Source organism: Salmo salar, chromosome ssa24, assembly GCF_905237065.1.
Source record: "Salmo salar chromosome ssa24, Ssal_v3.1, whole genome shotgun sequence".
Taxonomy (NCBI): domain Eukaryota; kingdom Metazoa; phylum Chordata; class Actinopteri; order Salmoniformes; family Salmonidae; genus Salmo; species Salmo salar.
The window spans coordinates 17800216-17826317 of record NC_059465.1 but is presented as its reverse complement, the minus strand read 5'-3'; the positions used below and the strand labels follow the sequence as shown (position 1 = coordinate 17826317).

Below are 26102 nucleotides of genomic sequence, written 5' to 3'. Positions count from 1 at the left end.
ACACTGCTCAAAAAAATAAAGGGAACACTTAAACAACACAATGTAACCCCAAGTCAATCACACTTCTGTGAAATCAAACTGTCCACTTAGGAAGCAACACTGATTGACAATAAATTTCACATGCTGTTGTGCAAATGGAATAGACAACAGGTGGAAATTATAGGCAATTAGCAAGACACCCCCAATAAAGGAGTGGTTCTGCAGGTGGGGACGACAGACCACTTCTCAGTTCCTATGCTTCCTGGCTGATGTTTTGGTCACTTTTGAATGCTGGCGGTGCTTTCACTCTAGTGGTAGCATGAGACGGAGTCTACAACCCACACAAGTGGCTCAGGTAGTGCAGCTCATCCAGGATGGCACATCAATGCGAGCTGTGGCAAGAAGGTTTGCTGTGTCTGTCAGCGTAGTGTCCAGAGCATGGAGGCGCTACCAGGAGACAGGCCAGTACATCAGGAGACGTGGAGGAGGCCGTAGGAGGGCAACAACCCAGCAGCAGGACCGCTACCTCCGCCTTTGTGCAAGGAGGAGCAGGAGAAGCACTGCCAGAGCCCTGCAAAATGACCTCCAGCAGGCCACAAATGTGCATGTGTCTGCTCAAACGGTCAGAAACAGACTCCATGAGGGTGGTATAAGGGCCCGACGTCCACAGGTGGGGGTTGTGCTTACACCCCAACACCGTGCATTTGCCAGAGAACACCAAGATCGGCAAATTCGCCACTGGCGCCCTGTGCTCTTCACAGATGAAAGCAGGTTCACACTGAGCACGTGACAGACGTGACAGAGTCTGGAGATGCCGTGGAGAACGTTCTGCTGCCTGCAACATCCTCCAGCATGACCGGTTTGGCGGTGGGTCAGTCATGGTGTGGGGTGGCATTTCTTTGGGGGGCCGCACAGCCCTCCATGTGCTCGCCAGAGGTAGCCTGACTGCCATTAGGTACCGAGATGAGATCCTCAGACCCCTTGTGAGACCATATGCTGGTGCGGTTGGCCCTGGGTTCCTCCTAATGCAAGACAATGCTAGACCTCATGTGGCTGGAGTGTGTCAGCAGTTCCTGCAAGAGGAAGGTATTGATGCTATGGACTGGCCCGCCCGTTCCCCAGACCTGAATCCAATTGAGCACATCTGGGACATCATGTCTCGCTCCATCCACCAACGCCACGTTGCACCACAGACTGTCCAGGAGTTGGCGGATGCTTTAGTCCAGGTCTGGGAAGAGATCCCTCAGGAGACCATCCGCCACCTCATCAGGAGCATGCCCAGGCGTTGTAGGGAGGTCATACAGGCTCGTGGAGGCCACACACACTACTGAGCCTCATTTTGACTTGTTTTAAGGACATTACATAAAAGTTGGATCAGCCTGTAGTGTGGTTTTCCACTTTAATTTTGAGTGTGACTCCAAATCCAGACCTCCATGGGTTGATAAATTGGATTTCCATTGATTATTTTTGTGTGATTTTGTTGTCAGCACATTCAACTATGTAAAGAAAAAAGTATTTAATAAGATTATTTCTTTCATTCAGATCTAGGATGTGTTGTTTAAGTGTTCCCTTTATTTTTTTGAGCAGTATATTTCTCTAAAACAGGCTTTAGCCTACATGTGCTTCACCAAGTCAGAACAGTAGGCTAAATAATGAGGGGAAAAAGGGACCAAATTATTAGGCACATGGGCTACTAACAGCTTACTACACAACATACACTTAGTATTACTTTCTTAGCTGCCGTATACATATCTCCGTGGCATATTACATAATTTATGCAGCAGCATACAATACATTTTTGGACTCACCTTGTGCTGTGATCATTTGAACAGGAAGGTGGCGTGGAGGTCCTTCATGGGCAAATGTTGTCATCAAAGCCTGGCTTTCTCTGGATTTATGGTGCTTTCAAGACAACTGGGAACTCAAGGTCAAATCATGACGACGTCAGTGATCTTCAGGTCGGCGCTCTAGAAAGAGGCCCGAGTTCCCGACTTGCAATTCCAAGTTGGAGGACCATTCAAAACGCATTTTCCCAGTCGGAATTTGTTTTTTTCCATGTTCCCAGTTGTCTTCAACTCACTGAAGTCGGAGATTTCCCAGTTCTGAGTTTCCAGTTGTTTTGAGCACGGCAGAAGTCATGCTGGATTGACAGCATGGCCAATGTTGAATGTTTATCCTTTTAAGCTTGGAAAAGAGACCCTTAAACCCAGGCTTGGACCACACACCCACTCCACTGAATAGCAGGCTAGCGATTTCTATGCAATGCGTGCAGTTAGCCAGTGATTCCTTCCAAACCACTCATTGTTGAATTTGTGATTTCCAACTTGTGTAATGTTTATGTTCAATGGCTGATGAGCACTGATATGTTTTATCTATAATTTATCTTCATTATTTCTCTTCATATGACATGGATTGAAAAGGATTTGCCAGTACATTGTTGACTTGATTCATGATGATGACTGCTAGCTTGCTAGCTAAGATTTTGAAAGTATGATGTTGACATGATCAGTCCAATCAAAGCTACTGTAGATTTAACATGATTAGATGTCATTTTATCTGTGGCCAATGACCTTGAGCCTTCTTGGATGGGCACTTCTAATGTAACTCTATGGCAGCACCCAAGGGGCTGGAATTGTTTTGCTCTCCCCATGAGTGACAGAACACTGAGCCAATCACAGCGCAACTAGAGAACATTATCAACCCCAACGCTCCGTATTTGCCGCTGGCTGCCCCACCACCACAGAAAGCACTGAGCTAGGCTGAAACACCTGCATTTTGGAGCTGCCTTACTCAAGAAAGCAAAAAAGACACCATGTTTGTATGCAGCTTTATTAACTAAATTATTGTTATATTTTTTACATTGTTTGCAAACTGATATATGACATGTATTAATACCAAAATAACATGGAAAACAGGCCAAAATTATAACTGCATCGATGATGTCATCCCCACAGTGACTGTACGTACATATCCCAACCAGAAGCCATGGATTACAGGCAACATCAGCATTGAGCTAAAGGCTAGAGCTGCCGCTTTCAAGGAGAGGGAGACTAATCTAGACACTTATAAGAAATCCCGCTATGCTCTCAGACGAACCATCAAACAAGCAAAGCGTCAATACAGGATTAACATTGAATCCTACTACACCGGCTCTGACGCTCGTCAGATGTGGCAGGGCTTGAAAACTATTACGGACTACAAAGGGAAACCCAGATGCGAGCTGCCCAGTGACGCAAGCCTACCAGATGAGCTAAAAGCCTTTTATGCTCGCTTCGAGGCAAGCAACACTGAAGCATGCACGAGAGCACCAGCTGTTCTGGATGTCTGTGTGATAACGCTCTCGGTAGCCGATGCGAACAAAACCTTTAAACAGGTCAACATTCACAAAGCCGCTGGGCCAGACGGATTAACTAGACGTGTACTCAAAGCATGCGCGGACCAACTGTCAAGTGTCTTCACTGACATTTTCAACCTCTCCCTTACCGCATCTGTAATACAAACATGTTTCAAGCAGACCACTATAGTCCCTGTGCCCAAGGAAGCGAAGGTAACCTGCCGAAATGTTTACCACCCCGTTGCACTCACGTCAGTAGCCATGAAGTGCTTTGAAAGGCTGGTCATGGCTCACATAAACAGCATCCACCTGGACACCCTAGACCCATTCAGATACACAGATGACGCAATCTCAATCGCACTCCACACCGCACCTTCTCACCTGGACAAAAGGAACACCTATGTGAGAATGCTGTTCATCGACTACAGCGCAACATTCAACACCATAGTGCCCTCAAATCTCATCACTAAGTTAAGGACTCTGGGACTAAACACCTCCCTCTGCAACTGGATACTGAACTTCCTGACGGGCCGCCCCCAGGTGGTAAGAGTAGGCAAAAACACGTCTGCCACGCTTATCCTTAACACTGGGGCCCCTCAGGGGTGTGTACTTAGTCCCCTCTGTATTCCCTGTTCACCCATGACTGCATGGCCAAACACAACTCCAACACCATCATTAAGTTTGCTGACGACACAGCAGTGGTAGGCCTGATCACCGACAACGATGAGACGGCCTATAGGGAGGTGGTCAGAGAACTGTCAGTGTGGTGCCAGGACAACAACCTCTCCCTCAATGTGACAAGACAAAGGAGCTGATCGTGGACTACAGGAAAAGGTGGGCCGAACAGGCCCCCATTAACATCAACGGGGCTGTAGTGGAGCGGGTCGAGAGTTTCAAGTTCCTTGGTGTTGGTGATGTGGCACTAACGAACTATCATGGTCCAAACATACCAAGACAGTTGTGAAGAGGGCAGGACAAAACCTTTTGAGACTGAAAAGATTTGGCATGGGCCCCCAGATCCTCAAAAGGTTCTACATCTGCACCATCGAGAGCATCCTGACCGGTTGCATCACTGTCTGGTATGGGAACTGCTCGACATCTGACCATAAGGACGCTACAGAGGGTAGTGTGAACGGCCCAGTACATCACTGGGGCCAAGCTTCCTGCCATCCAGGACCTATATAATAGGCGGTGTCAGAGGAAAGCCCATAAAATTGTCAGAGACTCCAGTCACCCAAGTTATTGACTGTTTTCTCTGCTACCGCACAGCAAGCGTTATCGGAGCGCCAAGTCTAGGACCAAAAGGCTCCTCAACAGCTTCTACCTCCAAGCCATTAGACTGCTGAACAATTCATGAAAATTGCCACCGGACAATTTACATTGACACTTGTTGTATTCGGCGCATGTGGCAAATAAAGTTTGATTTGATTTGAACTCCTTGCCGCGCTAGGTGCTCATGTTCAGAACGGCTGTCAGTTAAAACCATACAATGCTGCAAAGCGCAGAGCCCTAACGTTATGTATAGAATATTATACAAGGGGTGGGTCTAATCCTGAATGCTGGTTAAAAGCGCATTCCAGCCGGTGTCTATTCCACAAGTTACCACCGGCTAAATCTATGACGTTAAAATGTCTATTTTCTCTGTTCCATCTGATTGTGCAATCCACTGTCTCATTGGCCCAGCCAGGCAAGTTATAAACTTGATCTCCACTATAAAAAGTATCAAGACATTATCTCACATTTATTTTAGACTGTCTCTCCGACGTTTGCCCATAGTATTGAATATGTCGGTCTGGACAAGACAGACAGGCAGCTTTTCTCAGCCAGTCGAAATCATGAATCAACCGCCATTATTTTGATGGATATATGCAAAGAAATGTAAACTGAAAAAAGGTCAAATTAAACGAAGTGCAGCTAGTTTGCAGTCTTTCCAGCTTCAGTTTTTGACATCATCCTGTTAGTAGAGGATGCCTGGTTGTTCTTTAAAAGTAATTTCCTCACCATCTTAAATAAGCATGCCCCTTTCAAAAAATGTAGAACTAAGAACAGATATAGCCCTTGGTTCACTCCAGACCTGACTGCCCTCGACCAGCACAAAAACATCCTGTGGCGTACTGCACTAGCATCGAATAGTCCCCGCGATATGCAACTTTTCAGGGAAGTCAGGAACCAATACACACAGTCAGTTAGGAAAGCAAAGTCTAGCTTTTCAAACAGAAATTTGCAACATGTAGCTCTAACTCCAAAAAGTTTTGGGACACTGGAAAGTCCATGGAGAATAAGAGCACCTCCTCCCAGCTGCCCACTGCACTGAGACTAGGAAATACTGTCACCACCGATAAATCCACGATAATCGAGAATTACAATAAGCATTTCTCTATGGCTGGCCATGCTTTCCTCCTGGCTACCCCAACCCCGGCCAACAGCTCCGCACCCCCCGCAGCTACTTGCCCAAGCCTCCCCAGCTTCTCCTTCACCCAAATCTAGATATCAGATGTTCAGAAAGAGCTGCAAAACCTGGAACCGTACAAATCAGCTGGGCTAGACAATCTGGAAACTCTCTTTCTAAAATGATCTGCCGCCATTGTTGCAACACATATTACTAGTCTGTTCAACCTCTCTTTCGTATCGTCCGAGATTCCGAAAGATTGGAAAGCTGGCGCGGTCATCCCCTTTGACACTCTAGACCCAAACTGTTACAGACCTATACCCATCCTGCCCTGCCTTTCTAAAGTCTTCGAAAGCCAAGTTAACAAACAGATCACTGACCATTTCCAATCCCACCGTTCCCCACTCCGCTGTGCAATCCGGTTTCGGAGCTGGTCACGGGTGCACCTCAGCCACACTCAAGGTCCTAAACGATATCATAACCGCCAACGATAAAAGACAGTACTGTGCAGCCGTCTTCATTGACCTGGCTAAGCTTTCGACTCTGTCAATCACCGTATTCTTATCGGCAGACTCAACAGCCTTGGTTTCTCAAATGACTGCCTCGCCTGGTTCACCAACTACTTTTCAGATAGAGTTCAGTGTGTCAAATCGGAGGGCCTGTTGTCCGAACCTATGGGGGTACCATAGGGTTCAAGCCTCGGGCCGACTCTTTTCTCTGTATATATCAATGATGTTGCTCTTGCTGAGGGTGATTCCTTGATCCACCTGTACGCAGATGACACCATTCTGTATACATCTGGCCCTTCTTTGAACACTATGTTAACAAACCTCCAAACGAGCTTAAATGCCATACAACACTCCTTCCGTGGCCTCCAACTGCTCTTAAACGCTAGTAAAACTAAATGAATGCTCTTCAACCGATCGCTGCCCGCACCCGCCCGCCCGACTAGCATCACTACTCTGGACGGTTCTGACTTAGAATATGTGAACAACTACAAATACCTAGTTGTCTGGCTAGACTGTAAACTCTCCTTCCAGACTCATATTAAGCATCTCCAATCCAAAATTAAATCTAGAATCGGCTTCCTATTTTGCAGCAAAGCCTCCTTCACTCACGCTGCCAAACATACCCTCGTAAAACTGACTATCCTACCGATCCTCGACTTGGGCGATGTCGTTTACAAAATAGCCTGCAACACTCTACTCAGCAAACTGAATGCAGTCTATCACAATGCCATCCGTTTTGTCACCAAAGCCCCATATACCACCTACCACTGCGACCTGTATGCTCTCGTCGGCTGGCCTCTCGCTACATATTTGTCACCAGACCCACTGGCTCCAGGTCATCTATAAGTCTTTGCTAGGTAAAGCTCTGCCTTATCTCAGCTCACTGGTCACCATAACAACACCCACCCGTAGCACGCATTCCAGCAGGTATATCTCACTGGTCATCCACCTTTCCTTCCAGTTCTCTGCTGCCAATGACTGGAACGAATTGCAAAAATCGCTGAAGTTGGAGACTTATATCTCCCTCACTAACTTTAAGCATCAGCTATCTGAGCAGCTTAGCGATCGCTGCAGTTGTACACAGCCCATCTGTAAATAGCCCAGCCAACTACCTACCTCATCCCCATATTGTTTTTATTTACTTTTTTTCTCTTTTGCACACCAGTATTTCTACTTGCACATCATCATCTGCACATCTATCACTCCAGTGTTAATTTTCTAAATTGTAATTACTTCGCTACTACGGCTTATTTATTGCCTTACCTCCTTACTCCATTTGTACACATTGTATATAGATTTTTCTATTGTGTTATTGACTGTACTTTTGTTTATCCCACGTGTAACTCTGTGTTGTTGTTTATTGTCGCACTGCTTTGCTTTATCTTGGCCAGGTCGCAGTTGTAAATGAGAACTTGATCTCAACTGGCCTACCTGATTAAATAAAGGTGGAAAATAATAATAAGTTAAGTGATTGTGTTAGCTGTGTTGTTGTTGGCTAGCTCCTCTGAACGACAGTGCCCTGACGAGAGAGCACATTTTCGATGCCAGGCGAAATTGCACCTCATTAGCTCATTGTTAATGGATGCATCCAAATAAATGTCACTAGAAAACTGCTTAAACAAATGCAAATACAGCTGCTGTTTGACATGACTTTAAGTTAGCCATAGTTGGCTAGCTAGCAAGCAAGGGATAAAAACGTTACCAGCCAGTAAGACAATATTTAGAATGAACGACTGGGAAGCATCCATAGATACAGAATAAAAATCCTGAACGACTGGATCACGTTCGTAGATACAGAACAAAAAGACTGAGCGTCTGGGTCGTGTCTCTGGCAACCGAACCGATAGAACTAACCAGACGGCTTGGGTAGCAACCCTAGATTTGTGTCGGGACTATATCTTGTGGAAGGATGAAATAGTATGAATAAATTCATCATAATAACGTTTTAATTGAGAATATGTAAATCATTATTTGAATATGTTGGTAACCCATTGTATAAAAGTTACAATTCCCTTGAAGCCGGTGTAGGGAGGATATATTGGCACAGTTTGCTGGCCCGCCATAACACCCCTGCCAATATATCCTCCAAACACCGGCTTCCCGGGCATTAGGGTAATATGGGGCGAGACGCCCCCCCATTTTTCAACAGTTCCTCTGGCTGCTACTAGACTTGATCAACTACAAATTTTATCTGTTTCATCAATATTTTTTAAAACGTTCCATCAAAACAATTTAGTGGTAAATTGATCACATTTTTTGTCATTTAGAAAAAGTTTTAGATATAATCAAATGAAGTTAGATCAATTGTTTTTATATATACATGTAGGGTTGCCTTAAGATAAATCATTCACTTGTTTAGAGAGAAAAATGTTGTTTTTGAGTAAAGTAGTAATATGTTATCTAGTATGTTGGGGGCAAGATGCCCCCCCTCCAATGGCATCTCGCCCCTTTATGGTTGATCATTTGTTTCTAGCTGTAATTTAGGCACTGGCTAGCCCAGTTAGCTAACTAGTAACCTCACTAGCAGAAAGTATGAAGTTAAATAAATGCTAGCCGGCTAGTTAGCATTAGCTAATGTCTGCTAGCATAGCTTACTAGCCCCCAGTTAGCAGGATTAGTATTAGGATTAGGGGTCAGAGTTAGAATGGGGGGCAGGTTTAGGATTAGAATAGAGGTTAGGGTTAGAATAGGGGTTAGGATTAGAGTAGGGTTAGGTTAGGGTCAGAATATGTGTTAGGGTTAGATTAGGGGTCAATTATCCACCATTGGCCATCAGACTGTTAAACAGCCATCACTAACATTGACTGGCTGCTGCCAACATACTGACTCAAATCTCTAGCCACTTTAATAATTAAAAACTGGATATAATAAATGTATCACTAGTCACTTTAAACAATGTCACTTTATATAATGTTTACATACCCTACATTACTCATCTCATATGTATATACTGTACTCTATACCATCTACTGCATCTTGCCTATGCCGCACGGCCATCGCTCATTCATATATTTATATGTACATATACTTATTCATTCCTTACACTTTTGTGTATAAGGTAGTTGTTGTGAAATTGTTAGATTACTTGTTAGATATTACTGCATGGTCGGAACTAGAAGCACAAGCATTTCGCTACACTCACATTAATCTGCTAACCATGTGTATGTGACCAATAAAATGTGACTTGATTACTAAAATACATTTCATTTTTTATTTTCAGATGAGAGTTTACAAGAAATTATATGATTCTGGTGGCTATTTTTTTTTTAAATTTATTTAACCTTTATTTTATTTAACTAGGCAAGTCAGTTAAGAACAAATTCTTATTTACAATGAAGGCCTACCAAAAGGCAAAAGGCCTCCTGCGGGTACAGGGGCTGGGATTAATAATAAACAAATAAAAGATAAATATAGGACAAAACACACATCATGACAAGAGAGACAACACAACACTACATAAAGAGAGACCTAAAACAACATAGCAAGGCAGCATCACATGGCAACACAGCATAGTAGCAACACAACATGGTAGCAGCACAAAACATGGTACATGGCTATGGTGAAGATGCGCTTCGTTATACCCTGAATGCTATTGAAAATGGGCAAGGCCTTAGGGCAGCTGCCCGTGCTTTTAATGTGCCACCCAAAACCCTGAGGCGCCACCGGAACAAGCAGGCCAAAACCCCAGGTCACAGTCATTTGGGTGGGTTACCAGTCTTCACTGGCTCATTCGATTGTAACCTGGTGAGCCATATCCAAAAAATGGAAAGAGCCCTTTTCGGACTTACATCATGGGATGTCCACACCCAACAATGGTGTTTCCATCAAACTGATTTGTTGCCGATAAAAATCAGTGCGTGACGTAGTGCACACAACATGTATTTATTTTTGCTTACATTTTCATGTACCGAATACAAATCAAAAGTTCAATGTGTTTATATCGCATTTTCAACTCTACCAATAGTTTTGTCACAAAAACTGTTGTGTTAAATAGCACATGTCTACTCTGGTCTTGGCACATGAGCTCTAGCCAACAGTTTGCAGATACAGTGCGGGTAGGCTAGTCTACATGATGAGATTATTATGGATAATATTTGTATTTTCCAAACGGCGTCGTGCAACAATCATGTCACCAGAATAAGACCCGCGATATTTATTGGAAAAGTGCATCAAGCTCATCACCATGCACTTTCACCACCCTGTCAAATGAATCATAATCTATTTAATCTGTAGTTTAAGAGGAGGACCATACGCCATATCATCGCGTGACTCCAAATTGACTTCGATATGATGGTTATTATATCAATATTTGTGCATAAAAGGCGTTTCTACCACAATTTCTTGCAATCTTTAATTTTACCAACACAAAAAAATCCTACTATGTCAAACGAACACATTTTGTGTGTGCATTTATAAAATTGTACCGAAACATCCTGTTTCCATCACATCTGTCGTTGTATTTTATTGTTATACTGTATGACTACTCGCATAAAAACTGTGGATGGAAACGTGGTTACTGACCAGTAAAACAAACTTCGTTTCCACAATGCTTGTTTGGGGTGAACCTGTAACAGGACGAAGGGATGACGTTTCAGCACCCTTCTGTAACATGACATTTTTCAACTATCATAATCATTTCATGAAGGTAAATAAAAACGTATTGTAAAGTTCATGAAGGGGAGACAAATTACCTCACTCCACAAACAAATTGTTATGGATGATAATGATTATTTGAGTAGCTTACTTCGTCTTGGTCTGGCTCGCCTACCTCGCCAACCTGAGTGCTGTAAAGAAGTCACATTACACCACAACTCTCAATAGTAATTTCACTTATGTCTCCGTCTGTGCTTCTTTGGACAGGATATTCACTGCGGTAATGCCGATGGTAGCAGCAGGGTTGATTGCAGACGATCCAACGTTACTGCCAATCAGAATATTATGTCCTTTGTATGAACTTTAAATGTATTTTCTCTCATTTTTTGATGTCATTGTTCTTGAGCCAAGCACCTCCACTGTACCAAAGCACAGTACCTCATGTAATCTCAAATGCAATACTTCCTTGTGATCATGTTTGCATGATGTGTGGTGGGAGTATTCTTATTGGCTGATAATGTGTAGCTCTTAATTCAGATCTTTAATCAGCTCATCATAATAAATGCCATGATAATTAATACTTTCACCTCCTTTGCCAATATACTAATCAAGCAACTCACTATTACTACCTCCATCTTCCATTCATTTTAGAAGGCCACATGTGCCACAAGCCACAAATCCACATGCATGATGGCCTCCCTGGAGAACTCATTGTTCTCACTTCATAAACAATCTTAAGTGTAACCAAAGTATTGCTATTGATCTCAGTAGTAGTATTGGCATGGCTAGGACATTTATTGGCAGTGTGTAACCTGAGTTTTTAATTTCTCTCATTGCACCTCTCCAGGTTTAGCATCTTCTCCAGAGACATGAGGCGACCAGAGGTGCCAGATATGTGGACGAGAGGAGATTATTTGCACACGAAGCAGGCTCAGGAGGCACTGAAGCATCCATTAGCTGGGACCTATAATGTCCGTGCTGGTAGTCTCCAAGTACAAACAGTACAGCAATGGGCTTGTGGTCCGTGCACCAACAATTGTCATGGGAATGTCCAACAGCCAGTTACCACCAGAGGGTGTAGAGGAGTGCCAGAGGGTGAATTATTGGAGTACTGGTTGAATACAGTACCAAAAATATGTGCTCAGGCTGGGATAGTCAGATGACTCATATTCAGGGCGTAGTTTGACAGGAGATCTTGGTGTTTTGAGGCCTAAAGTGAGTAAGATGAACCTATGAAGAAAGTCATAAAGACCATTATGTCAAGTGGGATTGTCAGGACAAAGTTGTCCTGATGGGACAATGAGAGATTCATTCTGGAGAGAAGAATGTGCTATCTGAAAGATATCCTATGCCTTTTCAATAAATGTTTTGTTGTACAGATATGGTGCTTTATACTAGCAGTAAGTAGACTGTATTACAAGCTGGCATATTGTTGACTACCTGTGATGTGAATATGATCAGAAGCAATTTTTTCAATAGATATGGTTTTCAACCCAGTTTTCAATGTTTGCTCAATTTTCGACGCTCAAACATATAAAATTGTACAGTGTTTTTAATGTGATGTGACTATGATCACAGGCTATTATTTCCAATAGATATTGTTTTCAACCTGTTCTCAGTGTTTGCTCAATTGTTGGACACTCAAACATAAAATTGCACAATGTTTTAATGCCTGTCAGTTCTAGCATATTTGTTTGCTTTGTTAATTCTGATGGTTTTATAGATGCTTTTTCAGGGATCCCTGCAAGCTTTCTGATGCCCACAAGGCCCCATGGTTGACGGAATGTCAATCTAACTTCGTACAAAGTTGAAAATAACGGGGAAACATCACGTGCTATTTACCCGATTATGCGCATGGCTTCACGGTCGCCATGGAAACGTTGCTCTCTTGTTACAAGCAGCAGAACAGGCTATCGCTATTGGCTTATTTGTATGTCACTATACTCTGGTCAACCATTGAACATGTTCAAAGAGGATGGTCCATTCAGTTACTAACTTCAAGTGGCTACTGTAGCTCGCATGGAACTACATTTATTACAGTTCATACGTTTATTCTATGTTAAATGTCATAACTGTCGATTTGAGAAATCGGTCCCACCGGTTGAGAAAACAAACTCGTGTTTCTTTCAATTCAATTCGGTGCGTTTTTGGAACACGAGAAATGGAAGAGTTGAACGAGTCCACGTCCTCACCCGCTTCTGCGTTCGAGAAGGACGCATTTGAGCTGACAGTCGAAGATGTTTATGACATTTCATACGTTATTGGCAGAGATTTGTTGAAAATAATTAATACAGGTGAGGAAGTCTCAGATTTGCAATTCAAAATTGTGCGTGTTTTGGAGATGTTTGAAACGTTAGTGAATAAGCACAACCTATCGCTGGAGGAGTTGAAAATGGAACGAGACAACTTGAAAAGTGAACTGGATAGAATCGTGAGAGAAAGTTCTGTCGGTAAGGAAGAGGTGAGTTTGATGTTTTCAGACCAGGAATCTTTAACAGTTGTGGACAGAATCGATACATTTAATTTCCCATAACGTGGTCAAGTCTAACTGGACTAGGTTCTGTCAGGGTATGTAACGGTTGTTTTACTTTTCAATGGGTTTCTATACACTCTACTTTGCAACACAGTTGTGTGGACTCCTTTTTGTTATGAGTTTATCCCTTTAATCAATATCTTCCCTCAGCAAACACTAGGACCAAACAAACTGGTGGTAGACATGAAAGATCCCAACAGACCACGCTTCACAATGCAGGAGCTGAAGGAGGTGCTTCAGGAGAGGAACCAGCTCAAGGCACAGTTACTGGTGGCCCAAGAAGAGTTGCAGCTCTACAAGAGGTAAAATACAGAGCCAGTCCTGACCAGTCCCCCCAACTAATATTTACACATATTTAAAGGGGAACTGTGTCTAAGAAGTGCCTAAACCTCTGACTTAAGTGTTGGACTGTCTGTCAAAGTGCGTAGTAGAGCTACATCAAAGTTGGATATAACTTTGTGGAATACAGCAAATCTATAGGGAAAAAATAAACGTTCTGTTACAGCGAACATACCAAAGCCCAATCAATTGTGAGATACGACATATACATTTTGTGGGATAGATTTTTTCAAAATACATCACGCAACAAAACAAGCCTTTTACTATAGGCATAATTGTCAGAAGCCATTTCTTCCTTTCAAGGCCTTTCTCTGTAGCCTAAACCAAGCAGAAAACGCCGGAGTCCCGTGCGTGACAACACACAACTTTAGTGCTCGGGAAATGTATACTGAAGCAAACATTTCACCCACCTTTTTATATAAGAATGTCTAATAATTCCACAGCTTTTGTCTTCATAAACTTTCACTCACATAGCCTACTATGGGATAATCTGGCCCAGCTTCTAGACAGAGATACAGTTTCCAAAATAAAGGAAACACTTGAGTAAATGAGGGATACAAAGTATATAGATTTGGTGACTGAGACGGCCATGGCATATGGTTTACATAATTAGAACTTAAATAAAACCATTCAGTGACAACTTTGCCCTGTGGATGGGGTCATTGTTCTCTTCCAAGATGACACTCACATCAGGGTAGAAATATTTCACCATAGGTTGGTGATCACTCAGAATGGCTGTGTATTTATTGGCTTTTACCTTGCTCTCTAAGGGGTTTATTGGACCTAAGCCATTTCAGGGAAATGCACCACACAGCCATAACAGAACCGCCAGAACCCCCTCAACTGCTTTCAATTTACTTTGTATGTCCGTCTAGAACAGGGATGGGCAACTGGCAGCTTTTGTAGGCCCGCGGATCAATTTAACAAGACAAACAAATTTACTCAGTCAGGGTCTCAATTTACTGTTGAGAGTTAGAATAGTAGAATACGGTGCAATTTAGAAATTTGGTTGTGCATCAGCAGTTTTCCTGCTGACTCTCACTCAATTAGCCCATGTCAGCTAACATTTTTTAGATTGACAAGTTAGTCTAGCAGCCAGCTATCTAAACTTGTAGTAATCATGGTCAAATTACTGACTGGGGGGCCCCCATTGACTTTGTTAGTCACTCACTCAGATATCATATTAAAAACTGCAAACATTTCTCTCCACCCTATGGCAAAATTAACAAGCTCTCACAGTCTCACTGTAGAAATAGATGTTTATCCACGTTTCTCCAAATGTCAGATTTTAGTGTTTTTGACACCCTGGGTTGCTCCTGCTGCTCTGCGTCGTTCCATTTCTCCAAACATCAGATTTCGAAGCTGCTGCTCTGTATCGTTCCATTTCTCCAAAGGTCAACTTTTGAAGTTAAGTTTATGCACTCATTCCCAAATGGTTAAGGTAAGGGTTGGGATAGGGCTAAAAAAAATAAGTGTCCATAACTGGGATCTAACACACAACCTTCTGATCCAGAGTCATGGGATTACACCCATCTGCCATCCCCGTAACAAAACCTAAGCATACTTGATGGTAATAGCACACAGTTGCCCCCAGTGGCCGGTTTTGATGGAATTTCCCGACATCCTCAGGACATGGAAAGACATCCAATTTCGAAGTCAATCTTGAATGATCTCCCTGAGCAAAATGTATAGAATTGCATGGAATAAGTTATAAAACTGCTAAATAGATTTGCAGGAAATTAACTCTAAAACACTGTAGAGAGGGGAGCCGCTAAACTGTTTTGCTCCCAAGGTGGAAGGGAGACCCCAAAACTAAATTTCACTTAAGTCCCCCAAAAGGCTAGGGTCGGTTCTGACCGCACGTGTGGATGTGGGTACTCAGACCTATGAACCACTGCGGCCCACTATGATACATTCAGATGTTTTGAGGCCCCCACCACCATCAGTCGCTCATCCCTGGTCTAGAAACTGGACTAGATTTGCTACCCCATAATAGGCTACCTGAGTGAACGTTTATGAAGACAAGCAGATGGTTGACATGACAGAAAGGTATGCAGATATATTCTTATCTAAAAAGGTGGGTGAAATGTTTGCTTCAGTATACATTTCTCAAGTGAAAGTTGTGTGTAGTTTCGCGCAGGACTTGCTCATTTTCTGCTTGGTTTAGGCTACAGCGAAAGGCATTGAAAGAAAGAAATGGCTTCTGACAATACGCCTATATTAAAAGGCTTGTTGGGTGATGTGGTAAAGTCTGATCTATTTTGAAAACTGCCGGTGACAGTGTTGTTTTAAGAGTTCCCTCATTCGTGTGTTGTTGTATGTGTAACCCCACTGCCACCATGGGGCAGTCTGTTCACAACGTAGACATCAGCAAACCACTCGCCCACATGACGCCATACATGCTGCCTGCCACCTGCCCGGTACAGTTGAAACCGGGATTCATCCGTAAAGAGTACACTTCTCCAGCATGCCAGTGGCCATCGAAGGTGAGCATTTGCCCACTGAAGTCGGTTACGACGGTGAACTGCAGTCAGGTCAAGACGCTGGTGAGGACGACGAGCACGCAGATGAGCATCCTTGAGACGATTTGACAGTTTATGCAAAAATTCTTCGGTTGTACAAACCCAGTTGTCAGCTGTCCGGGTGGCTGTTCTCAGACAATCCTGCAGGTGAAGAAGCCGGATGTGGAGGTCCTGGACTGGCGTGGTTACATTTGGGCTGCGGTTGTGAGGCCGGTTGGACGCACTGACAAATTCTCTAAAACAACATTGGAGGCGGCTTATGGTAGCGAAATGAACATTCAATCCTCTGGCAACAGCTCTGGTGGACATTCCTGCAATCAGCATGCCATTTGCATGCTCCCTCAACTTGAGAGACTTGTGGCACTGTGTTGTGCACATTTTAGAGTGGCCTTTTGTTCCCAGTACAAGGTTCACCTGTGTAATGATCATGCTGCCTAATCAGCTTCTTGATATGCCACACTTGGCAGGTGGATGGATTATCTTGGCCAAGGAGAAATGCTCACTAACAGGGATTTTAACAAATTGAGAGAAATAAGCTTTTAGTGCGTGCGGAACATTTCTGGGATCTTTTATTTCAGCACTTTACATGGTGCATTTATATTTTTGTTCAGTGTATGTTCGCTGACGGAATGTAATTACTGTCAGTAGATTTGCTGTATTCCTCAGGGGAGGGGCACTTTGAGATAGTCCAACACTAATTCAGAGAAGTTTAGGCAGTTAGACAAATTCCCTAAATTTGCTGCTGTTCCCCTTTTAATGAAGTGCTCTGTACTTGCAGTGGGGTGCACTCACAGGGCAAGCAAGCCATGGTAAAGGCTGACCTGGAATTTCCATCCCCTTCGGTTCCTGACACAACAGATGAGACTAAAGAAGAGGAACCAAAAGAGGAAAGTACCATCAGAAAGCTGTAAGCAATGAGCTTTTTTCCTAAATTAACTTTGCATAACTATTTAACATCCATAGTGAAGTGTGTGAAAAGCATGTAGTTTGAAGAGGTTGATTTACACTCTGAAAAAACATTAAGTATTTCAGAGACATTCATCATGGTATCACAGGGTGGACAACCAGGGGTAGTTTATTCTCACAGTCCGTCTCTGCCTTATAATGACCTGCTTGTGACCGGCTGGGTGTTTGTGCTGATGCTGTGTGATTGAAAGAATGTGAATGAGCTAGAGAAAGCAGATGTAACTGTTGCTGACCACTTCAAGGCCAGCTTGGCTGTTGTGGTCAGCATTGTTATGGTCTGAACTCCCCCTTCACCTGTTTTGGTAAAGACCATTAACTTCTAGTGACCTAAATTGTGTTGACAAAAACAAATTGCAGAGAAAGCTTTCTCAAATGCATTCTGAACTAATGTCTTTATTTGTAGGTTTTCATTCAGGCGGAAATGAGGACAACCGGTGTGAGGACCTAAAGCATTAATACTAATGATAAACCAAACATTTTTATGCACACTTTTTTTCCCCCTATGCTTTCTTTGTATTAGGATAATTGAAATTTTTTGAATGAATGGCATTTTAAAACTCTAGAATAATTAAGCCTTTTAAAAGTATCTCGGCGTTGTGTTTTTATAGATTTATAGTCATGTCATTAATAGTTACGGGAAAATTCCTATTTCTGCACTTTTTAGGTAGAATAACATGGTAGATGCACACCAAACTCATGTTTCCTTGAACGTTGTACAAAACTGAGCATTCCTTTTTGGTTGAACATTCATCACTATTTGGCTCAAACTCTGGATGAACAGATGGAACCTTGCAAAGACCAACATTCAAGACGGGGGTTACAACAGTAGCCCCAGTAGAGACAGGACCTCCAAGACTACATGAGCACCCTACTGCCATTGGAATGTTTTAGCAAATATGTTTTTATTTTTATGTACACTGAGTATACAAAACATTAACACCTGCTCTTACCATGTGACTGACTAGGTGAAAGCTATGATCCCTTACAGGTGTCACTTGTTAAATCCACTTAATCAGTGTAGATTAAGGGGAGGAGAGGTTAAAGGATTTTTAAGCCTTGAGACATGGATTGTGTACCATTCAGTGACTGGGCAAGACCAGTACCGTTGAACGGTGTATGATGCCAAGCTCACCGGTTTGTGTCAAAGAATTGCAACGCTAGGTTTTTTCCACACTCAGTTTCTCATGTATATAAAGCCAACTTGACAACTGTGGGAAGCATTGGAGTCAACATGTGGCAGCATCTCTGTGGAACGTTTATGACCTGACAAATTGAGGCTGTTCTGAGGGCAGGTGGGGTACTACACAGGTATTAGAGTCTATATAAAAACAATTGTTGACCCTGAAAACTTTTTAATGCAAGTTCTGGACATTTTCTTTGCTCTTTACTAAGTGACTGAACATAACTTTTATACTAGCGCAAAGGACTTTTGAACTCTCAAACAATAGAGCAGCTGTAAAGAAAGCCATTTAAAAATATTACTGTTATAAAATCACGCCAAATATATTTAATCTGTTGCACATTGTGAAATACTCATACAAGAATGCTGGACTGTTGCATGTCTGAATATTAATGAGCTTCCACGCTAGCCAGATTTGTCTATGTACAGTTCATTTACTCTCAAAAAGAGATTTACATTGTATTCAAAATTCATTAGGATGTGTCACCCATTGCAACAAAAGCTACATTTTCAAATCTAGTATAAGCTGTTCTCCCCGAAGCCAAGAGCATTGACGCTCATATGTAAATTGTCACGTCAACTAGAACCATACCTAGCATGATAAACGAATCACTTATATAAAAGCAACCTAAAAACAATGGCTAGTATGTTAAAATATTTCACACATCATGGACACACTGGCCTAAATATGTATAAAACTTCATCCAAATCCAGCAATAAATTGATAGTTTTAAAAACAAATTTAACCCATGGCCATCTTAAAAAGTTGTCCTCCACCTTGTTCATACTGCCACCGTTTTGCCCAAAAGTAAAGCTTGAAAAAGCAGAAGACAGAAAAACAATCAGGCATACTTAATTTCTCACCGGAAAGCAGTTTGCACCTTTGGGCCAATGGAATGGATTTTTAAAAAACAAAAAAAGAGAACAGGTTCTCTTTTTGAAGAAATTAATGCACCTAGTCATTCTCTTGAGATAATACTCTGGTGGCACATCAGTATTTGAGCCATGGGTGAGCACATATTGATTCCTTGCTACGGTCACCGTAGTCATAAACCAGCTCTTCCCCTGCCTTAATGTCCCTGGAAGCCACCAGTATGAGATGAGGTATTCCATCCATGTCATGGAGCTTGGTCTGGCAGTTGCCATTTTTACTGTGGTTTAGCAGCCTTCCCAGGCGAGTTGATTCTTTTGTAGCGTCAACACTGTATAGGAAATGAAAGATTTGAAAACATCCATGAGCTAGCTGACAACATTGTGGCAATACATACACGGAGTATACAAAAACATTAACACCTGCTCTTTCCATGACACCAGGTGAAAGCCACGATCCCTTATTGATGTCACTTGTTAAATCCACCTCAAAAATCATTATTTTGTAAAAAAATTAAATAACCCTCTGTGTAGACGGGGAGACCGGTTGAAGAAGGATTTTTAAGCCAAGAGACATAATTGTGTACGAGTGCCATTTGGAGGGTGAATGGGCAAGACAAGATTTAAGGGCCTTTGAATGGGGTAGGGTAATAGGTGCCAGGCACACCGTGTGTGTGGGAGTGCAACGCAATATTAGGAAGGTGTTTAATGTTTGGTATACTCCATGTATGTCAGGGTTACTTAATATAAACTGAAAATTAAGTTGTGTAGAACCTTACCAGTAGGTTTTGCTGAGATAGTGAAAATAGTACATGTAGCAGCCAGTCCCAGGGTCTTGGGCATACAGAGCCTCGCTCTTCTTCGCATCAGTCAGATGCAACAAGTCGCCATGATACTCAATTACAAACTGACCCTTCTTGAAACATCTGACAGCAAACACTCCTCTTCCCTTCCCCTCTATATTTTTTACCTATTGGGGTTTAAGTAGGTAAAAATCAAATTCCAGGTTCAGATTATCAGGGTCAGTAAAATATGACTTTCATTTCAAAACCAACCTGCAGTCCTTCTTCAACTCCATGTTTTATCAGGTCATCAAGCTGTCGGTGTTCTTCGTTCTGTTGGCAGAGCGGTTTTTAATGAGTAATTATAGTGACTAAATAAATATTAAGGTTGTCAAACAATACAGATAATTAAATTCATGATTCTGTAATTTCAATTGCTCAAATTAGACCCTAAAGAAAGACTTGTCCATTTAAAAAGCAGCGCATTGTGTTGCTCCCGAGTGGCGCAGCGGTTCAAGACACTATCTCAGTGCAAGGGGCGTCACTAGAGTCCCTGGTTCGAATCTAGGCTGTATCGCATCCGGCCGTGATTGGGAGTCCCATAGGGCAGCACACAATGGCCCAGCGTCGTCCAGGTTTAGCCAGTGATTGTAAATAAGAATTTGTTCATAACTGACTTGCCTAGTTAAATAAAGGTTACATTTACAGGCATACTATGCTTTGATTGTAAAGGAAGGATCAATGTTGCGTGAACACACAAGTACTCTAAGCTTCAGGCGTTCTAAACGACGCTCTCCCAATTTCGAGGGTTTACGATAAGAAAAACCAACATTTTAACCTGTCCAACAATTATGAATTCCTCAGAAGACAATCCCTGATCAGCCAGGTCTGAGTTTATGTATGTAATACAGCTATTAGATGTAGCCTAGGCTACTTATTCATGACCAGGTTCTTCAACATTAACTAGTTCAAGCTGCTACTACTAGAATTGAGAGCATTTGCTTAAATCTTGACCTGAGAATTACAACAAAATTACTAAAAACCACCACACTAGATGAATGCATGTCCTGTTCTGATCTGATTAAAATCATTGTAGGAAGTTCAGCATTCAAGAGGCATCCATCCACTACACATTATTCAATTCTGAGCAATAATTGTTTTGGTAGTATGGTTGATCCTGAAGCACAACTCACGTCGGCATTATATACTGACCTTCAATTCAGCTTTGCTTTTTCTGGAACTCCGTCTAATAGGATAATAATCTGTGACCTTCCTGTTTTGGGCAGTGCTGCCTTGTGCTCTGGATGAAAAGAGAATACATTATTCCATTCTGAAACAAGCGTATGTGCCAATGGTCAGATGATCTGGTCATGAAGTGCTGGCCTGACCAACAAATGCTGTGCTCTATTTAAACATTTTATTGACGTGTCAGCATTACTTACTTTCTCACTTTTCGACTAGCCCCCCCATTAGATTTGGGCACGGGGACATGTGGCACAAGCCCTGGGTTGGGGTGCAATTTAGGATCCTCCTCGACCTTCAAGGTAGTTGTTTCTCTGGGTCGAGGAGCCAGGCAGGTCCTCACTTTATTCTCCTCTTGCCGAGACACGCCAGCTTGAGAGTTAACTTGATTCTCTCTCACTGAATAGAATAGTGGGGAATGAAGCACAATATACATCAGACCTGGTTGCATAAGCAAAACATACATGGACGCTACTATTCACACACAGGAAATTCTGAAGGTCACTTAACTCCAATCTCCTGCCTATCAAAGAATTTAGAGGTAAACAAAACATATGGAGCGCAAACATTGCATGGCTCGGGGCCCTGGGTATGAACTCTGCCCTGTGCAACTGGGTCCTGGACTTCCTGATGGGCTGCACCTCAGGTGGTGAAGGTAGGCAACAGCACCACTACGCTGATCCTCAACACAGGGACCCCACAAGGGTGCGTACTCCACCCCCTCCTGTACACCCATGACTGCGTGGCCACGCATGTCTCCAACTCAGTCATCAAGTTTGCAGACAACACAGTGGTAGGCCTTATTACCAACAACGACTGTGAAGGCCCTGGCAGAGTGGTGCCATGAAAATAACCTCTCCCTCAACAAAACACCGTCTGCAACCACAGGTTGCACGTCTGCAACCACAGGGTGGTGCGGTCTGCCCAACGCACCACCAGGGGCACACTGCCTGCCCTGCAGGACATCTACAGCACCCACTGTCACAGGAAGGCCAAGAAGATCAAGGACCTCAGCCATCCGAGCCACAGCCTGTTCACCCTGCTACAATCCAGAAGGCGAGAGCAGTATACATGCAGCAAAGCTGGAACCGAGACACTGAAAAACAGCTCTCTCTCTCTCAAGGCCATTAGACTGTTAAAGTCCCCACTAGTTGGCCCCTGCCCTGAACTTCTGTCACTAGACGGCTACCACCCGGTTACACTACCATGCACCGTAAAAGCTGCTGCCCTATGTACATAGTCATGGAACACTGGTCAAACTAAATAATGTTTACATACTGTTTTACCTACTTCATATGTATATATTGTATTCTAGTCAAGGCCTATTCTATAACTAATGCTGTACATATAGTACATATTCTAGCCCTATAGTCTATTCATTCCATCGCACGACCAAGTGTGTGGACACCTGCTTGAACATCTCATTCCAAAATCATGGGCATTCAAAAAAATATATATTTCACCTTTATTTAACCAGGTAGGCCAGTTGAGAACAAGTTCTCATTTACAACTGCAACCTGGCCAAGATAAAGCAAAGCAGTGCAACAAACAGAGTTAAACGTACAAAAGTCAATAACACAATAGAAAAAAATCTGTGTGCAAATGTATTAGAGTAGGGAGGTACGGCAATAAATAGGCCAGAGGCAAAATAATTACAATTTAGCATTAACACTGGAGTGAGATACTGGGGTGCAAAAGAGCAAGAAAATAAATCACAATGTGGGGATGAGGTAGTTGGGTGTGCTATTTACAGATTGGCGGTGTACATGTACAGTGACCAGTAAGCTGCTCTGACAGCTGATGCTTAAAGTTAGAGGGAGATATGTCTCCAGCTTCAGTGATTTTTGCAATTCGTTCCAGTCATTGGCAGCAGAGAACTGGAAGGAAAGGCGGCCAAAGTAAGTGTTAATATGGAGTTGGTCCCCCTTTGCTGCTATAACAGCCTCCACTCTTCTGGGAAGGCTTTCCACTAGATGTTGGAACATTGCTGTGGGGACTTAGTGAGGTCGGGCACTGATGTTGGGTGGTTAGGCCTGGCTCGCAGTCGGCATTCCAATTCAGCCCAAAGTTGTTGAATGGGGTTGAGGTCAGGGCTCTGTGCAGGCCAGTCAAGTTCTTCCACACCGATCTCAACAAACCATTTCTGTACAGATCTCGCTTTTTGCACGGGCCCCCGTGCAAAAACTAGATTGAACCTTGAAAAACAGCCCCAGACCATTATTATTCCTCCTCCACCAAACTTTAGTTGGCACAATGCATTAGTGTTCTCCTGGCATCCTCCAAACCCAGATTTGTCCGTTGGACTGCGAGATGGTGAAGCATGATTCATCACTCCAGAGAATGCGTTTCCACTATTCCAGAGTTCAATGGCGGCGAGCTTTACACCACTCCAACCGACACTTGGCATTGCGCATGGTGATCTTAGGCTGTTGTACGGCTGTTTGGCCACGTAAATCATTTCATGAAGCTTCCGACAAGCAGTTATTGTGCAGATGTTGCATCCAGAGGCAGTTTGGAACTCAGTAGTGAATATTGCAACCGAGGACAGATGATTATTTTACACGCTTCAGCACTAGGCGGTCCCACTCTTGAGCTTGTGTGGCCTACCACTATGCGGCTGAGCAGTTGTTGCTCCTAGACGTTTCCACTTTACAATAACAGCACTTACAGTTGACCGGACTGACTTGTTGGAAAGGTGGCATCCTATGATGGTGCCACATTGAAAGTCACTGAGCAAGTCAGTAAGGCATTCCACTGCAAATATTTTTCTATGGAGATTGCATGGCTCAATTTTAAACACCTGTCAGCAACAGGTGTAGCTGAAATGGCCAAATCCACTAATTTGAAGTCATGTTCACATACTTTTGTATATAGTGTAACAGAAAGGGGGGGGCAATTCCATTTAAGGCCCATGATTTTTTTCTGAGATGTTCAATGACAAACAAATGCATAACCAGAAGCCGACTAACCAAGCCACCACCACGCACTGTGCCCACAATAACAACTAACATGGACTTCCTGTTATTTAAAAATCTAGCTACTGCGTCCCTGATTGGTTAAACACTACTCTAGTAACATGTGATTGGCGTGGGGCGAAACACACTTTAGAAGCCACATACTTTTGGTCATGTAGTGTACACACACACTGCTCGTTCTAATATTTATATTTCTTAATTCCATGCTTTTACTTTTTAGATGTGTGTATTGTTAAGATATTACTGCACTGTTCGAGCTAGGAACACAAAATAAGTATTTTGCTATACCCGCAATAACATCTGCTAAATACATATATGTGACCAAGACAATTTTATTTTACATCTGGTGGGGTTTTAAGGTCTTATTCAGACAATAACCAATATTGTATGGTTTAGAAAACGAGATGGTAGAAGTCCATTGTCATTATTGGTGGTTGATGGGAAAAACAAATGGTGGGTTACCTTTCCCTTGCTTTGATTTCTCAGTTTGTAGAGTCAATTTCTCAGGCACATTTTCCTCCTGGCTGAGAGAACTTGAGTTGTTGCACAGAGGAGATTTGGGTTTGCTGGGACTCAAAAAACTTGGTAAAGTGGTCTGACCATTACCTGCATCCTGCAATAACACATTAATGTTTTCATAATGGGTTCATGTATGCAACATACACTGGTGTAACTTAGCTAGCTAACACCTGAAAAGTACTGATGACCAATACCAGCCTATATTAGTGCTATATTTCCAACACAATAACAAGTTACCCCATTCAATTCTGGTTTATTTTCCTTTGACTCCTTTTCGACTTTTTTGGGCTTAAGGGTTCCCTCGGGTCCCTTGTAGGTGGTCAGCATTTTTTTCTTCCCTTTGAAGGAAAACATGTCAGGAGGTTAGCTAGGTTGACCTTGATATAGCCTACCATATCCAAGGTTTATTTTAGCTAGCTAGTTGATAGCTAGTCCCAAACAAGTCAGGCAAGAGAGCAGAGCACATAAATACAAAAACCACCATACAGAAAAATATTAATAAAATGAGGACAGATCCCATTTCATCATACATCAAAGATTATTTGTACTGTACAATACACTGTTACTAGCTATGTAATTTGAGGCAATTTTGTAAACTACAAATTAATCGTTACCTGACTGAAGGCTTGAAATCTGGGCATCTTTGAAAATGCACATTTATCAATATATACATCAAATGTAGCTTGTATATTTCTTCAAAATAAAAAAAATAAGCATTTAACGTCTCCCTCTAACTTACTTTAGTCAAATTGGAGACGCAACGTGCTACGACTGTACTAAGTAACGTTAGATAACTAACTAAAGTTAACTTCCTCAAAACAGCCCTGTTTCGCTACTTACCTTTCGCCATTTCAACTCTCCAACAAATAGACAGTATATGCACGAATTTGCGTTATAAGTTTTGCAATGTTCGCGTGTTCCTCGTTACGTTAACGCTAGCGAACAAAAACGCATAACCAGAAGCCGACTAACCAAGCCACCACCACGCACTGTGCCCACAATAACAACTAACATGGACTTCCTGTTATTTAAAAATCTAGCTACTGCGTCCCTGATTGGTTAAACACTACTCTAGTAGCATGTGATTGGCGTGGCGCGAAACACACGTTAGAAGCCAAAATGTATCTAGTTTCTAGTGTCTTTGAGTTGTCTGCCCTTGACGTGATAAAAATAATAATAATAACGAATTCGTGCATTGCAAATCTATTCAAAATCTCAGTAAGCAAGTAGGCTAGATCATGTTTCGGTTTTCCCAATATGGGTCAATTGATATATATTTTCATCTGATAACGATAAATGTTACCTTCAAATATGATTTGTTCTCACCTTGTTTCTATTTTAGGACTTGCTTTCCCAGTTATACATCCCCC

At 42.6% G+C, this 26102-nt stretch overlaps 2 protein-coding genes across 4 annotated transcripts; one reads left to right on the top strand and one right to left on the bottom strand.

Moving 5' to 3' along the window:
• Positions 1-12717: 12717 nt before the first annotated feature.
• Positions 12718-18377, top strand: LOC106585274 (RILP-like protein 2). Of its 2 annotated transcripts, none has more exons than XM_014171325.2 (4): positions 12718-13265; positions 13488-13639; positions 16977-17085; positions 17568-18377. In XM_014171325.2, the coding sequence occupies exons 1-4, from the start codon at positions 12861-12863 to the stop codon at positions 17610-17612; spliced, it is 711 nt and encodes a 236-aa protein (XP_014026800.1). In that variant the 5' UTR covers positions 12718-12860; the 3' UTR covers positions 17613-18377. The 2 variants fall into 2 exon arrangements, with proteins under 2 accessions (XP_014026800.1, XP_014026801.1); XM_014171326.2 differs by having other exon boundaries at positions 12720-13265; positions 16977-17105.
• Positions 18378-18645: 268 nt separating this feature from the next.
• Positions 18646-25760, bottom strand: kmt5ab (lysine methyltransferase 5Ab). Of its 2 annotated transcripts, none has more exons than XM_014171324.2 (8): positions 25573-25760; positions 24970-25070; positions 24676-24826; positions 21439-21637; positions 21209-21296; positions 20270-20329; positions 19994-20184; positions 18646-19546 (listed from the first exon to the last, which is right to left on the bottom strand). In XM_014171324.2, exons 1-8 carry the CDS (start codon positions 25580-25582, stop codon positions 19336-19338), a joined length of 1011 nt encoding a protein of 336 aa, XP_014026799.2. In that variant the 5' UTR covers positions 25583-25760; the 3' UTR covers positions 18646-19335. The 2 variants fall into 2 exon arrangements, with proteins under 2 accessions (XP_014026799.2, XP_045563154.1); XM_045707198.1 differs by lacking the exon at positions 25573-25760 and adding an exon at positions 25347-25512.
• Positions 25761-26102: the final 342 nt, after the last annotated feature.